This window comes from Rhinolophus ferrumequinum, chromosome 25 (genome assembly GCF_004115265.2).
Source record: "Rhinolophus ferrumequinum isolate MPI-CBG mRhiFer1 chromosome 25, mRhiFer1_v1.p, whole genome shotgun sequence".
Lineage (NCBI taxonomy): Eukaryota > Metazoa > Chordata > Mammalia > Chiroptera > Rhinolophidae > Rhinolophus > Rhinolophus ferrumequinum.
In genome coordinates, this window is record NC_046308.1 from 19,623,710 (window position 1) to 19,640,395 (window position 16,686).

General features: G+C 49.1%; 1 protein-coding gene across 2 annotated transcripts; it reads right to left on the reverse strand.

Moving 5' to 3' along the window:
- Window positions 1-1,720: 1,720 nt before the first annotated feature.
- On the reverse strand, window positions 1,721-16,686 carry LOC117017193 (SEC14-like protein 3). 2 transcript variants are annotated; one of them, XM_033097128.1, is made up of 12 exons: window positions 16,529-16,686; window positions 14,368-14,443; window positions 14,059-14,102; window positions 13,870-13,929; window positions 12,671-12,766; window positions 11,567-11,662; window positions 10,927-10,987; window positions 9,677-9,760; window positions 7,355-7,461; window positions 6,843-6,982; window positions 6,578-6,747; window positions 1,721-5,730 (listed from the first exon to the last, which is right to left on the reverse strand). In XM_033097128.1, the coding sequence occupies exons 1-12, from the start codon at window positions 16,580-16,582 to the stop codon at window positions 5,609-5,611; spliced, it is 1,110 nt and encodes a 369-aa protein (XP_032953019.1). In that variant the 5' UTR covers window positions 16,583-16,686; the 3' UTR covers window positions 1,721-5,608. The 2 variants fall into 2 exon arrangements, with proteins under 2 accessions (XP_032953019.1, XP_032953018.1); XM_033097127.1 differs by having other exon boundaries at window positions 12,671-12,859.

The window sequence follows — 16,686 nt, forward strand, 5'->3', positions numbered from 1 at the left end:
TCTTGCTGGAGAAGCAGCCTGGGCTCGGTGGCTGCAGAGAAAGAGGTGCCACAGAAGAGGTGCCACAGGTCAAGCGCCTATAATGGGCTGGGGCTGTGACAGTCACAGGCTGACCTGGCTTCCTCCCTGCAGTGCCCATTTGGTGGGGGAGAGATGAGGCATAACATAGTTTAACACAGATGGCTGTGTCAAGGACCATGGGAGCCCCGAGGGGCCTTCTCACCCAGGGCTGGTGTTCTTCCTTCCAGATATGTCATCTGCTGGATGAGCGTCTGGAAATCCTGTTTTTACAACCCGTCCTCATACATGTGAGCACTCCCTGTTTCAAGCTGTGGGACACTGGGCAAACCGCTTCCCTTTTTGGGCCTTGATCCCCTATTTCTGAAATGAAAGCATTGGCCATCATGATGCGTGGGCCCTGGGTTCTGGAATTTGGGCACTAGGGAGAGGCGAAAGGCCTCAGCTGGATCTGTACCAGGATGTTTCACCCACACCATGGGAACTCTTTATCCTGGAAGTGCAGGTAGCCTCTCCCTGGTACAGGTAAACCAGGGAAAGGAAGGTCCAGAGAGGCCAACCAACTTCCTGCTTCCACATGGCTAATATGGCCATGCTGGGATTGGGGTTTGGGGCAGGCCCTCTCCCCTGGGCAGACTGTTGTCCCCCTACCTTCCTGATTGGGCATGTCTTTCTGTCTGGACCATCAGCAGCTGGCAGCTTGCAGATGATAAGTGGAAAAGCTTAGTGTATGACTGCTGTGACTTTGGCTGTTCCCACCCAAAGAAAGGGCAGCTCCATGGTAAGGTGGGGTGGGGCCAGGTCAGGTGGGCCACTGGGGACCTTTGGCTCTGTGGGTCGATAGATGTCATTGAATTGACCTGGGCACGGGCTGTGTGCGGAGGGCCAACCCCCAGCAAGATGGTGAGTTGGGGGGTGGGGCCATGAAGAGATCATGGCTTGGGTGGGGTCAGCTGTGCGCTGGCCAGTGACCTGCAGCTGCTGCTTCTGTCCTGTGGGTGATTTGAGGAGAAAGTTCACTCTTCTTGGTGCCAGGTTCTAGGATGATAAGCTCATAACTTATTCTCCTTCCCCCCTTTACTAAGAAGAAATAACAAGCAAATACCGGGGTGCCAAAAAAATGTATACACATGATTTGTATTCATCTTTTGTTATCGGTATATATCAAATATTACAATTTTAATACAGTTTTTTTCCTTTATTAAAGTGTGTGTATATTTTTTTGGCACCCTCTATATATAACCATCCTAGACACTTCAGATACTTCAAAAAGATAAAATCCTACAACCCAGATCTTTGTTAACTAACATCTTAGGGACATCATATCCAGGGGGCTTTTGTTATATATATATACATTAATATAATGGTCCAGTTTTTGTAATATTTTATAACATACTTGTGTAATACTCTGCAGACAATCCTGAAGGTCTCTTTTACATTTATTTATTTATTTATTTATTTATTTATTTATTTATTTAAGATTTTATTGGGGGAAGGGGAACAGGACTTTATTGGTGAACAGTGTGTACTTCCAGGATTTTTTTCCAAGTCAAGTTGTTGTCCTTTCAATCTTAGCTGTGGAGGGCGCAGCTCAGCTCCAGGTCCAGTTGCCATTGTTAGTTGCAGGGGGCGGAGCCCACCATCCCTTGCGGGACTCAAGGAGTCGAACTGGCAATCTTGTGGCTGAGAGCCCACTGGCCCATGTGGGAATTGAACCAGCAGCCTTTGGCGTTAGGAGCATGGAGCTCCAATCGCCTGAGCCACCGGGCCGGCCCTCTTTTACATTTATGATGTTATAATAATAATAATCCATAGAATGGAAGTGCTGGAATGGAACTAGTACCGTGTAAATGGATATTTGTGTTGTTCAGTTATTTTCTCTTAAACCTTGCTGGGTGACACCTGGCTACCTCCTGCCCCCATCTAGCAGATAAACACAAACCTGCTTAAGGGAGTAAACCAGCTCTGGGCCTCTGCCAGGGGCTGGATGGGGAGGAAGATTCGAAGGCTAACAGCTTCCCCTCCAGAGTTCCTGGGGGAAGAGGATACATATAGGGTGGTCGTGAGGCTGCTGAAGGTCAAGAAGCTTCATGGTTTAAAGACAGGTGCAGGCTGGAAGGCAGCCTAGGCCCTAAAAGGACTGGTGCCTCCTCTACCATCCAGATTTGTAGACGTTTGTTCTTGCTCCTGTCCCATCCCCAGCCACACCCAGCTTCCCCACACGCTCCCAGCTTTTATTTTTCTACCTTGATGAGTAATTATGGGCTCATGGTCAGCTCTAGCTGCCCTGTACAGTCTGCTCCACACCTCCAGGCTCCCCAGCCCCGTCCTTCCCAGCCTCCTGCAAGATGCTGTTGAACATGCTGGTTGCAGTGCTGGCCTTCAGCTAAGTCACTCTGCTGCTGATCCTGTTCCTGTTAAAGGTGCTCAGGACCTCCTAGCTGTGCTGTCCTCGTGGCTGCCTGGGGACCACGCCCTGGCCGACCTGGACATCCAGGAGATGAGACCAATGGCTGGGGCAACGGAGAGACCCTCTGAGGAGGACATTGATAGGATGTCCCAGTCTAACATCAAGGCAAGCTGGGGTGCGGCGGGCCCTCAAAAAGACAACTAAATAACCCTCTTATACATGTAGAATCAAGTTTCCTATTTCTCTAGTGCTCTGGCCTTGCCTTAGCTCTTGTGTGTTGGTACGATGTGTTGGGGGACAAACCTGACCTTTTAACTTCATGATGTGAAAGTGGATTCTCTGGGGAGACCACTGTAGCAGTGGGTTCCTGGTGAGGGTGGTGGTGGTGATGGTGCGGGCAGGATCTGTTGCGTAATTAGCACCAGCGGGACGTTGGTTTATTCTCTGCCCGTGGATTTCCCTGGCCTGGGGTCTGCACAGTAAGTGGCCTAGACCACCAAATTTGTTTCCTAACATTTCTGAGCTGTGTGAACTGAAACTTAACTTTCCTTCATACAGAATGGGGAGCCTGCAGGGCTTGATTTTCCTCTCCTTATGCTGCTTGCTGACAACTGCTGGAATAGGGAGCCTCATCAGCCAAGGCTACAAAATGGAAGCTCTCTCCCTCCCCATACTTCCTCCTGCACATTCAGAACTGGAACTAAGCATCCGGCTCTTGAGTAGATTGGAGACCTGGAGGCTGGGAGCTTGGCAGGCTGCTTCCCCCCAAATCTGGATGTGGAGTGGGAGCTGGGCATCGGGACGCTGAAGGGTACTTTTTTGGTTTTTAGCTCCAGCCCTGGCCTAGGCCCCTTGTACTTCCCCGCCTCCTGCTAGCAAGTTCCCTTCTGCTCAAAGTGGGGTGTATGAACGGCAATAGAAGTGCTCGGACAAATGCTGGTGTCCAACAGCACTGCTCACAGCAACCTCAGACCCCAGGGTGCAAAAGGTCCCCCCTTGTCATCCTCCAGCCTTGCTAGAGTGTGGGGGTCCTTCCCTCAGTGAGCAAGGTGAGACCCCCCCTGTTCTTTCTCCCTGCACCACCAACACTGAGTCAATGTCTCCCGAAGAACCCACGGCATTCTTGGCCCAAATTGCAGGTGTTTCCACCTCTTCCAAGAGAGTGAGTCCATCTCCCTTTCCCTGCCTTTCCTTCATCCCTCGTTTGCTCAGTGGCCAGATAAAATACAGGATGCCCAGTTAAATTTTAATTTCAGATAAACACCAAATGCATTTTCAGTATGTTCCCAATACTACTTTTTTCTTCTTTTTCTAAATTTGAGAACACTCCCTTCTTTTTCTCCTTCCCCACACCACAGCTCAGAGAGTTGGCAGTCTTGTCCTGCGCTGCCAACTTGCTACAGTAACATGAATTAGTGGTGGGAGGGGACAAGCAGAGGTGATGGCAGCTTTAGCTCCAGCCCTATTTTTGCCGCTCACCGGCTGAAGGAAATAAGGCCAGTACCTTTTGGGAGTTGTTTCCCACCTATAAAATGGAGGCACCATCCTGTGCCTGTAAGTGCAGACGGAAAGTACACACTGCTGCCCAGTATTTACTTGCTTAGACTTGGAGTTAGACCTCCTCTCTGCCCATGGGTGGGCTCACTCCAGCAGGCCTGGCCCGCAGCTCTTCCCAAGGACCCTCTCGTGGAACCAGTCACACCTTTGGTTCCCACCCACCCACATTCTCTCTGTAACTCAGCACTTCCTGGTGAGAGTTGCATCAGGACCTGGAGTTCAAACCAGCATCTCTGTGTCCCTCACTTGCAGCAAGAGCATCCTGGAGCCCTGGTGTCTCCCCCAGTTATCCAGAGTTGAGGTGGGTGTCAAAGGGCCATGCTTCCCAGAGGCCACGCAAGCAGTGGACAGGATGCTGGGCTGCAAAGCACAAGCCCCGCCCCACTTTTCTGTGAGTTTCCTTGGACAAGTGGCTTAAGCATTGTGGGTCTCCATTGCTCCAGCTGTCCAATGGGCATAACATCTCCTCTACCTAAAAACTGGGATTGGAGAGGGTGACATCCAGGACACTTCTGGAAGATCTAGGACAAACAAGTTATTCCTTCTCTGCTTTGTAAAAGTAGGGCCGCAGGGAGGCCATATTATGGGGCAATTAAGAGCAATGTCTTTGGAGTACAGAAAAAATAATAATAGCAAAAAACCTTTGGGTTTTGGGTCTGCTACTTAAGAGCTGTGTAATGTTGGGTGAGTGACTTCGCCTCTCTGAGCCTTCATTTCCGTATCCATAAGATGGCCACAAGAAATGGCCTTGGAGGAGGCATGAGAATGAAATGAGCTAAACTCATAAATCACATGGCACCATGTGTGGTACATTGAGAGCACTCACTGAATGATAGCTGTGATTTTTTTTTTTTTTAATTATTATCGCCAGGCAGCAGCTAGAATCAGATGTGACTTCCTTTACTTCCAGGAAGATTCCTTTAATTGCTTCAAACCTCAACTATGAGTTCCAAGAAAAGGGAACAAGGGTGAGAGTGTTGGGTGGGGGAAACTGTGTGCCCTGAGTCAGAGCCTTATGCAAGCATCTCCTACTCAGGGGTCAGCCACTGCTAGAAATCTGGGGACTGATTGAGTCTTCAGGAGAGTCCATCATCCCCATCCTGGCTCTGTTCCTGTCCAAGGTGCTGAAATATGCCCAGGCTCTTTCTTATCATGCGTGCCCATGAATCACCTGCTCCCTACCTCCATTTAATTTCACAAGAATACACTGAGCACCTACTATATAAGGGGTAAAAGTATTCATAAAAAGAATTTAAATACAGCTCTAACTCAAGTTGCTTGTCGCTCATAGGGAGGGGATTCAAGCACACACAAATGCCTTAAGAGAAGTGAGGGCAAAGGCTAGGGGATTTACTTTCCTATTTCTTGGGTTTCAGTGACATCCACTTCTTGCTTTTACCCTTGCTTTTTCGTCTTCTGCAACCTTGGTACCCTCCAAGGCTGTGCCTTTCATACCTTTCCTGATTTGACCATATCATACGACTGTTCTCCAAGGCAGCTCTTTCTCTACTCACTAATGTCAGAGAGGAGAACTAACAGTTTCGGGGGGGGGGGCGGGGGGGAGGGTAGGATATATAGACATCAAGCAGAGGGTCGGGGGTCTCTGAGAAGTGAGGGAGCTGCCTAGACAGGGGTGAGCTCCTCGTCGTATTTCTGCATGCCCTCGTCTGGGAGCAACACCTCCACTGTGAAGCTGACTTTCTTGGCATGGACAAAGCTGTAGGTGTTGTCGAAGCGCAGGACATCTGAGGGGACAGAAGGACAAAGGGGTAGTTGGGCCTGGCTTTACACTCCCTGTGTTCCTGCCCCAGCCATGGGGGAGGACATGCTGTTTTCCCACCTGCTGTTTGCCAAGCTGGGCCAAGTTTCCACCACTCCTGTTCCTTTCACCATAGGAACTGCCACCCCTGAGCGGGACCTGTAAACAGACACTGACCTCCTCCTGGCATGTTTCCAGACTGGCTTTAGTTGCACAAACTAGCAATGAGAACAATGGCCACTGCATCCCTTTGTTTCCACACCTGGACACTCGCATAATGGAGGGGCAACGGGGTGCAGTTGGGAACCTTAGAGGCCTCCCAGCCCCCTTAGATGAAGTGGGGTGCTGGGCCAGGCCTCCTTATGCCTTCTGCCTCCTCAAATTCACCCTGAGAGGCAGGGGTTGTAGCCTTTGCTTCACAGGTAAGCAAACCAAGGGTCCACATTGGTAAGACTTTTGCCGAGGGCTACACAGCTACCACAAGGCCGAGGTGGAACCCTGGTACCACACTCAGCTGTGTGACTTTGGACAAGCTGATTTACTTGTCACAGCCCCAGTTTCCTTCTGGGGAGAGTTGCACTTGCTTTATTGTCCTTTGCCGATATTCTGTGGCCCAAGGACTCTCAACTCCTTCAGGGCCTGTGGGTTGCTGGTTCTTGGCGCACAGTAGGTGCTCATGAGTGTGGACCAAATGAGTGACTGGCACTAATGTATGGCACTAACCTAGGCTGTGTGTCCCTGGAGGGGGTCCACTGCCCCTCTGTTTCCTCCTCTAAACCATGGACGGATGACTTCAGGCTTCTGGAACTGAGGCCCAGCTGGGGCAGACTTACAGACACCAGCTTCCGAGCAGGTGAGGGACCCATCCTCAGGCACCATGTGGGCATTGTAGCGCTGGCTGGACAGCACCTCTGTCATCTCCGCTGCTCGCTGCCGCTCCCCCATCTTGGTCTTCAGGAAAACCCCGAAGCCGATGTCGGCACCATCTGACGCAAACTGCCACCTGTGTGGGGGTGGGGGGAAGAGCACAGGTTATTGCTCTAGGTGTCCCTGAGGGGCTAGGCCCCAGCCAGGGGTGGGGCGGTGACCTGTCCCTACCTGAGGACGCAGCCTGGGAACAGGATCTCGTACTCCACCTGGTGCGAGGAGCCGCGGCTGATCTGTACTGAGTGCTCATACTGAGTCTTCACCTGGTCCCGCACATACATGGACTTGGGGATCTCCCCACCATAGTTGATCTGTGGACATAGGACGGCATGGCCTCGCTCCCCTTCTCTGGCTATTGCGTTGTTCATGCAATTTCATGCTGTTTCTCCTGCCTGAGACACTTTCACCATTTCCTGGAAGTATCCTGCTCATCCTGTTCTCCCCTACCCCCTGACTCTCCGGTCCGGGTCAGGGCCTCCTTTGGGAACTTCCTTTTCCAGCTCACCCCTCTGGTTCAAAACTCAGGAGAGCTGCTGAGGGCTCCACGAGGGCAGCGCTGTGACTGTTTAGTTCAACACCTGGCTAACAGGGGTCTCTCCACAGACATTTGTGGAATGAATGAATGGGTGAGAAAGAAACTCAGATCTACTTCCCTCCCTTTCCCTGTACTGGGGCTCTTGTACCTTAGTTAAACATTTGGGGTTCCCATCTGGGTCTGTCATGGTCCCCCCAAAATGGGCAGGCAGTTCCTCAGGACTGATGAGTTTCAGCAAACCTTCTTTCCAGTTGTCTGGGGACAGAGGGGTTGAAGGGCAGTTATTGGGCATGGAGAGGACACATCACCCCCCGTTCCCTCGAGAAGGACCTGAGCTTGGGGAGAAACCATACAGCAGCTAGGCTGCCAGGGCCGATTTCCTGGCCTCCCAGGACTTGGGCTGCAGAAAACATCTTATAGCATTGTGTTGCTATGGAAGTACGTTTCCTTCTGGCTGAAGGGTTTGCACATTTTTGAGGGTCTCCCAGTCATTAGTACTGAAGTTGAGAGTTGTCTAATTGTCTCAAGGAGACTTTAAAGCACAATTAGGTCAAGGACCTTGTTACGGGCTACACGGTGTTTACAAGGTGTGACAATTAAATTTGTGAACTTGTTGCAATGATGCTGCTAACCTTTTTTTATATCACAGGAATTATTCATTGTGAATTTGTACCAACTGGACAAACAGCTAACCAAGTTGACTATTTGGAAGTGCTGAAAAGGCTGCGTGAAAAAGATAGACGACCTGAACTTTTCGCCAACAATTCATGGCTCTTGCATCATGACAATGCACCAGCTCACACGGCACTGTCCGTGAGGGAGTTTTTAGCCAGTAAACAAATAACTGTATTGGCACACCCTCTCTGCTCATCTGATTTGGCCCCCAATGACTTCTTTCTTTACCCAAAGAAAGAAGAAACCATACCATTGCCTTCTTGAAAGGAAGGCAATCTTGAAAGGAAGACATTTTGATGACATTCAGGACATCAAGGGTAATACGATGACAGCTGTGATGGCCATTCCAGAAAAAGAGTTCCAAAATTGCTTTGAAAGGTGGACTAGGCGCTGGCATCAGTGCATAGATTCCCAAGGGGAGTACTTTGAAGGTGACCGTAGTGATATTCAGCAACGAGGTATGTAGCACTTTTTCTAGGATGAGTTAGCAAACTTAATTGTCTGACCTCGACCACATAAGTGGCATACCCAAGTCAGACATTTTGGTGGGGGGCAGACAGCCTTAGGTCTTTGAAAGGACACCCCCTGCAGTTGTTAATCATGACAAACATAATGCCTATTACTGTTCTTTGTGCCCTACACAAAGCTCTAAGAGTTCTGCATCCTGGGGTGTCTCTATGGCCCCAGCCCTATGATCAACCCAGGCTATCTCCCCTCCACCCCACTGTGGTCATGGAGATTCTTTACCATCAGTGGCATGAGGGTAAAGATCACAGTGCCTGGCACACCGAGGCCAAATGCAGAGCCCTGTGTGCCACCAAATAGGGCAGAGGCCTGGACTTGGTCCTGGAATGTGGTAGTTACTCATACTGCTCCAAGATTTTGGGGGGGGCTACCTTGTGATCCACCCAGGTCCCTATCCCAGCAGAATTTGGCAGAGCCAGAGACTAAGGAAGGGAGAGAAATCATGGATTTGTAAGATTCCCCTCCTAGCCCCCAGATCCTCAGATCTCCTGATTTGATGATCTGACCATTCTGCTTGCGAGAAGTTATCCTCCAAGCTCAGGGTAATTGGCTTGAGTTTAAGAACTATTTCTCTATTTCTTTCTCTTTCCCTATCATTTAAACTATAACAATACTTTCTACTTATAAAAGTAATACATGTTACTATAAAAACTTAGGAAATACAGAAAAATACAAAAATAGACTTAAAAACCACCTGATTTCTTGGCATCCACAAATCAACATTTTATTGTAATCGCTTCTAGAAGTATATTTTTGTTTTTACAAAAATAAGATCATACTATTCACGCCTCTTTATAATCTACTTTTTAAAAAGTTACTGACATTCCCCAGGACATCAAATCATTTTTCATGGTTGCCCAGTAATTCACCAAATGGATGCATTATTGTCCAGTCCCTTCTTGTTGAGCCTCCCTTCTCTGAACCATGTCTCCGTATCCTGCTCTTCTTCCTCATCCTCCCCATCTCAAATAGTCTTTAGAAGTCCTGAGGTGATGGGTGTTGAAAGGAAAGTGACGCCCATAACTCAGAGGCTGACTAGCAACCAAACTGAAACCAATAAGGAGGAAGGTGTAGAAAAGCCTTAGTCACCAAGGACAGGGAATAAGGCAGAGGTACCTGGATAGACTCTATAGTGTAAGACCCATCATCACTTTTGAGGGGAAGGAGCCTTTGATTCTAGGTGATATGTGGATCTCTGGATGGGGTGATGGACCAACCTCACTCCAAAGCTCATGCACAGAGGTCAGGGGAGGGAAGTGGAACTACTTACTTCCCAGCACTACAATTTTTCTACGAGTGTCCTCACTCAGGAATGGCTTCATGAGGTTGTAGCCCACAGGGAAGAGTTTGGTGGCTGGAGAGATATAAACAAAATGATGGGGAGAAAATAATTCCATCGGGCCATTCTCTCTTTAATAGTCATAGCCAACAATATGGAGGAATCATGAATTACCTTGGCAAATTCCAATGCCCTCCACCTGACAAATCATTCAATCAACTGGTCACTCACTGGTCAACCAACAAACAAGCAGCCAACTAACCAACCAACCATCCAATCAATCATCCAATCTATCAGCCAACCAATCAACCAGCCAACAAATAGCCAATCAATTCATCTTCTAATCAGCCCACAAATAAGCCTACCAATCATTCAGCCAACCTATCAAATAGTCAAACAACCAATCAACACATCAGCCAATCAGCAAACCAATCTGCCAGTTATACAGTCTGCTAACTGCCAAACCAACTGCTCCCTCCAAGCAACGAACCATTCAAACAATCGACAGCCAAACATCCAAGATCAAGGCAAATGACAAACCAGCCAGCCAATGAACCAATCTGCCAACTAGCCACTCGTCCACCCACCCAATCAAAATGCCAACTACTCACTCAATCAGTCAAATAAGCTAACAACTATCCAACCATTCAACTATCTAACCAACCACCACCAGTCAGTCAACTAGTTAGTTAACCCACTGGCTGGTTCACTAGACAACCAACTAAACAACGAATCAACCAGCCAACCATCAAACACCAACCCACCCAAACAACAACCATCCAAATACCCAATGAGCATCCACATGGCTCCAGGCCTGTGAGGGACACAACAAAAGTGGAGAATCAGAGGCCCTGGCTTCAAGGAGTAGACAACCCGGCAAAGGAAATAGGATGAACACACACTAGACAACTGGTGGCCCCCAGAAGGCAGCAGACAGAAAAGGCTAGTCTGGGATGTACCAGTGCCAGAGATAGTTTGGGGAGGGAGAGATCAATCTGGCAGGAGACGTGAGGGGGCATTCATGGAAGAGCTGGGGTTGGAGCTGCCTCCTCTTGTAGTAAGGCCAACCATAGAAGTGACCATTTATGGAGCACTTACTCTGTTCCAGGCACTCTAAATGATTTGCATGTAGCCACCAAACAATCTGCCTCCCACAACCCAGGGAAGAAGGCACGATTATCATCCCCAGGGAACAGATGAGGAAATAGAGGCACAGGGAAGTGAAGTCACTTGCTACACACCTTTCACAATGAACATGAACTTCAGGGTCTCCGGATAATTCTCTTCAAGGAGGCCAAAGAACTGTGGAACCAAGAAATACCCCATTAAGGCCCACTCCTCATCTTCTCCTACCCCCATCGCCTTTGCAATCTCCTTTTAGCAGGGTTCAGAGGGCTGTGGAGCGTTTCCCTTCCTTCCATCACCTCCAGTGGCACCAAGAGGAGACCTTCTCACCTCAGACTATTGTAACAACACCCTAATAATAATTACATAATAATTATTTTTAGAGTAGACATAATAGTAATAATAATGACTACTGTCTATTAAATGTTCACTATTTGCTGAGCTCTGTGTATACACTTTACATATCAACTCAATGAAATATCCCTATATCCCTTTGAAATACGAACTATTGGTACCCCCCATAACTTGCTCAAGTCACAGACTTAGGGAAGACCCTGTGAAGGGTTTGGTGGAAGCTGGCCCCTATGGTCTCAATACAGTATTGGCCCTGGGGTCTAGGAAACATATTATCTTTGGTTCCTGAGTCACAGTGACCTTTTACTTTTACTAAATCTTGTCTGTGAGTACGCAGCCAGGACACAGCATGCCGAGCTGGTCATTAAAGCAAGCAGGGGCTGCCTGGGGCCTTCTCCTTACCTCCTGGTACACTTCCACCAGAGGTTTCCAGAAGTGCTTCAAGCCCAGGCCCTCACAGTCAAATATCATCACAATTGTATCAATCTTCCTGCCCAGCTGTCAGGATGAAAGCAAGGGTGAGTCCCAAGGTTCAGGGTGCAGGCTCAGAACTTGGGCCATGGTGACCCTAGCACATGACCCCTCAGGGTTTCTCCAGGAATGAGTGGACAAAACAGTGAAGACATTAACCCACCTGTCCATCCACCATCCATCCATCATCCATTATCCATTTATCATCCATCCATTTGTCTGTCCATTTGTCCACCCATCCATCCATCCATCCATCCATCCATCCATCCACCCACCCACCCACCCATCCATCCATCCATCCATCCATCCATCCATCCATCCATCCATCCATCCATCTTTCCATTAATTGACCCATCCCTTCACCTGTCCGTCCATTCATACTGCCATAAATTCATTCATTCATTCCTCCCTCCATTTGTTCAACTGTTATTTATTAAGCACCTATTTTGTACCAGATACTGACAGTATAACATATAATGTTCAATAATTTATACTTCTTGTCCTCAAAGAGTACTCGTACACAGTCTGGCTGGGGAGACTGACAAGCAACCAGGTCACCACAGTCCTGAATAAGTGCTAGGACGGGACAACAGGTGAGCTGTGGGAATGCATGTTTACTCAGACAAGGGCCAAAGAGAAGATGACATCTAAATTTGAAACCTGAAGCATAAAAAGGAGATAGATGGGAGGTATTTGTGTGTGTTGGGAATATGGTTATCCAGACAGAAGGACTAGCAGGTCAAAGACTACATGGGAATAAGAATAACTAGCATTATTGAGAAATATGTTAGGCCCTGTGTGCTAGGCCATATACTTGCATTATGTCACTTAATCTTTGCAACCATTATTTATTACCCCCGTTTTGTAGGTGAAGAAACAGGCTCATGGAGGCGAGGTGACTCTCCAAGTCTGCACAGCTGGGAAGTGGCAGAGCTGGTGTTTGATCCCAGAGCCCTCTGACCGTAATAGTAGAGAGAACAGGTGCTCTGGCAACCTCCCCTGCCCCCAGCCACCCCCACTCATCCTGGGCCTCACCCGCTCCGTCTGCAGGTCACACTCATGCAGGATGCGCTCGCAGTCCCTCATCTTGGTCTTGAGCAGGTCCTGCTTGGTGACTGAGAAGAGCAGGCCCTTGGGGTCAAGAGGACCAATGATGTCATACCACACGGGGCAGCCATCACGGTCATAACCACACAGGCCCCCAGGCATGTACTTCTGGATTACCTAGGCATGGAAAGATACATGGAACTCGGCATGATACACCTCCTTGGAGAACCCCCAGACCAGGCTAACCAGGGCGGCCTGAGCCTAACACACCATGTAACACCCTGTCTCTCCTGTGGAGGGCGGCACTATTGTCCAGGTGAGAAAGCTGAGGGGCCTGCAGGGGAGGACTTTGTTCACAGCAGGTATGCGTGTACACAGCAAAGCCAGGCCTGCCCGAGACCTCTGGGCTCCTTAGTTCTTCCCCCAACCTCTCCCATGTCCCTTTCCATGGAGAGGAGTTGGGCTTAGTGATGGAAAATATGGATTCTGAAGGTCAACAGACCTGGTTCAAATACAGACACTACTGCTTCCCTGCTGTGCATCCTTGAACAAGTGACACCACCTCTCTGAGCCCCATCCCATCTCTTCTGTGAAATGCTTTGGAAAATTTTTCCCTCACAGGACTGTTGGGGAAAGTCCCCGAGACCATGTTGGCAAAGCACAGCTCCTGGCTAGAGCCTGTGCTCCACCAATGAAGCTATGACCTTTGCTTTACTAGGACGCCAGTGATGGGACTGTCCTCCCTAGTGCCTTGGTGGGCTGTTTCCTTCCCACCCAGGAAGGATGCTTTGAGCAAGGCCCTAGAGATGTGGGTGCAGAGACACAGGCTCACTGTGGTGGTATAGACCCCGGGTTCAGGGGACAGACAGGTCTGAGCTCAGGGGGCTTTGGGGCTGTGGAACTTTGGGTAAACTTTGAGGGGCCTCAGTGTCCTCATCTGTACAATAGGGACAATAATACCTACCTTACAGGGTTGTGATGATTCAATAAGTGCGTGAAGTTAAAATCAACCCAGGTCTGGACCTCATAAGCCCCCAGAAACTACTCAAAATTTTTACAGGAGAGGTAGCTGCAGGCCCAGGGGGTTCCTCAGGCCTCTCAGGCTGGCTGGTCCCCAGTCACCCAGAGGCTGCTTGGGGGGTATGTCTGTGGAAGACTGGGTTGCGTGGGGGGGGCTGTTGGCTCACCTCTGGGGGCTTCCAGTCAAGGATGTGGTCAATGTCCATGGTTTTCCGGAACTCCATGTACTGCAAAGGAGAGAGTCGTCAGGCCCCACTGGGCTCCCAGCACCCCTGAGGAGGGGGTGGAGCAGGGGCTCAAGGCATGGATTGCTCCCACAAAGCCCCTCCCCAGATTTCAGGGGGCATGTGTCTCACCTTGCGGAGCATGGCTTCCGATTTCTGTAGGTCAAAATTCCGAGCTGTGGGAAGATGGAAAGAAGGTGGGAGGTGGGAAAGAGGCTGCCTTGCAATTCCTTTGTCCTGGTCCTGGGCGGTGGGAGCTATGGAGGGCTCTGGGAGCCTGCGTGGGGCCTTTCTTTCCTGCCCCCTCCCCTCTCCTGGACCTGGATGTGTGGAACAAGATGGTATGATTGGATCCCGAGAGCCATGAGTAGATCTGGAACAAGGGGGACCAGTCCTCTCTCACTGTTCCCTCACCCTGGGCTCTCCCACCTCAGCCCTCACCTCGGAGCCAACGCAGAAGGAAATAATCATCAGGGTTGGGCAGGGCGGGCAGCACATCCTGGATATTTTCTCGAAACTGGGAAGAGAGAATGCTGGTTAAAGTGGCTTTCACACTGAGCCTTGATCCCCAGACTTAGTGATTGTTTTCCTCATCCATCCTTCTCTTCTGCAGGCCTCTGGCCCAAGATGATGGAAGGATGGGCGGGCAGATGAATAGAAGGAGGCAGAGCTCATTGGATGGGTAGGTGAATGGAAGGAACGTTAGAGGGGTGAGCAAATGGATAGAAAGAATGGAAGGATGAGTGGGTGGGTGAAAGGGAAAAAAAGAAGGAGAAATCAATGAATGGGTGGATGGAGAGGAGAGATGGGTGGGTGAGTAGAAGGAAGGAGAGATTTGTGGGTGAATGGATAGAAGGAGGAATAGATAGATGTAGATAGGAATAGGGGAAGGGAGGATAAATGGAAGGAAGGATAAATGGGTGGGTGGGTAAGTGGATTGGAGTATGGGTGTATTGTATTTCCCCCTTATCTGTGGGGATACGCTCCAAGACCCCCAGTGGATGCTTGAAACCATGCATACTGAACCCTACACATGAGGTCTGATAATTAAGTTCATAAACTCATCCTAGAAAAAGTGCTACATACTTCATCACTGAATATTACTATGGTTACCTTCGAAGTACTGCCCTTGGGAAGCTATACACTGATGCCAGCGCCTAGTCCACCCTTGAAAACAAATTTGGAACTCTTTCTGGAATGGCCATCAGAGCCGTCATCATATTACCCTTGATGTCCTGAATGTCATCAAAATGTCTTCCTTTCAACATTGCCTTTATATTCAGGTAAAGAAAGAAGTCATTGGGGGGCAGATCAGGTGAGGAGGAAGGGTGTTCCAATACAGTTATTTGTTTCCTGGCTAAAAACTCCCTCACAGACAGTGTCGTGGTAGCTGGTGCACTGTCGTGTTGCAAGAGCCATGAATTGTTGGCGAAAAGTTCAGGTCATCTAACTTTTTCACGCAGCCTTTTCAGCACTTCCAAATAGTCAACTTTGTTAACTGTTTGTCCAGTTGGTGCAAATTCATCATGAATAATCCCTCTGATAGCAAAAAAGGTTAGCAACCTCATTGCAACAAGTTCGCAAACTTATTTGTCAGACCTCCTATACCAAGTTATTTTTCCTATACATACATACCTGTGATAAAGTTTAGTTATGATTTAGACACAAGAAGAGATTGACAATAATAATAGAACAATTATAATACACTGTACAAAATAGAACAATTATAATATACTGTAACAAAAGCTATGCGATTGTGGTCTCTCCCTTTCTCTCCGACAACCGATCTGATAGCCGAGATAGTGCTGAGTGACTAACGGGCAGACAGCATCTGCAGTGTGGAGACACTGGACAAAGGGATAATTCAGGTCCTGGACAGGACGGAGTGGGAGGCGAGGGTTTCATTATGCCACTCAGAACGGCATGCAGTTTAACATTTACAAATTGCTTATTTCTGGAATTTTTCATTTTATATATTCAGACTGCAGTTGATGTGCATTTTGTATTTTCAGACTGCAGTTGAAACCTCGAAAGTAAAGCTGAGGATAAGAGGGCGACTACTGTACTGTAGTCTAAGTTTTTTTGTTTTTTGTTTTTTAATGTGTTAGCCCACCAAGGCTTCTACCTGTTTTTCATCCCATTTTCTACAAAAACATGGTTAAGGAGCATGGGTCCTCTTCCCCATTGACCGTGAAGATGATACACCCTGCCCTGTCTCTCTGGCTCTTACAGACAAGTCCTATTTCAGGGTCCTGGTGAAGAAGAGGGAACAGTCAGAGGGCAGACCGTTAGCAGCCTTCGGCTCTCTCCTGCGGGGTCTGGGGGGCTGGCAGCTGCCACATAAAGCTCTCTGAATGTGACTTCTGAATGAGAAGAAGTCAGGCTTGATCTGGAACCCACGCTATTGATTGTTCCCTCAGCCCCTTCCCTGGACAGGGCTGATGACACTGGGCACTGTGAGACCTGACCTTGGGGGAGGTGACAGCCAAGAGACAATGTCAAGGACACTATGAAACAACAGAGTGGGGCAGGGTTGCAGCCACCACCACCCCCTCTGCCCCTCAGCCCTTTTTCCTGGAGCTCCAGGGGAAGGGGCTCTCACCTTGGCCAGGGTCTCTGCCTGCTTGGGGCTCAGGTCTCCAACTCGGCCACTCATGATGCTGGGTGAGGCTGGAGGAGTGGGGACTACTGCAGGCAGAGGCCCAGCCTGGTCTGTGGCCCTGACTCAACCGGGTCTTTTGCCCCCACTCCTGGGTGTGG

Excerpts from the sequence above, each read along its gene's own strand:
- LOC117017193 (XM_033097127.1), bottom strand. The coding sequence starts at position 16,582 with ATGAGTGGCCGAGTTGGAGACCTGAGCCCCAAGCAGGCAGAGACCCTG. Across the intron at positions 10,988-11,566 it reads TGGTGGAAGTGTACCAGGAG|TTCTTTGGCCTCCTTGAAGA; the intron begins GTAAGGAGAAGG and ends TTGGTTCCACAG. Across the intron at positions 6,748-6,842 it reads TTCCCAGGCTGCGTCCTCAG|GTGGCAGTTTGCGTCAGATG; the intron begins GTAGGGACAGGT and ends ACCCCCACACAG.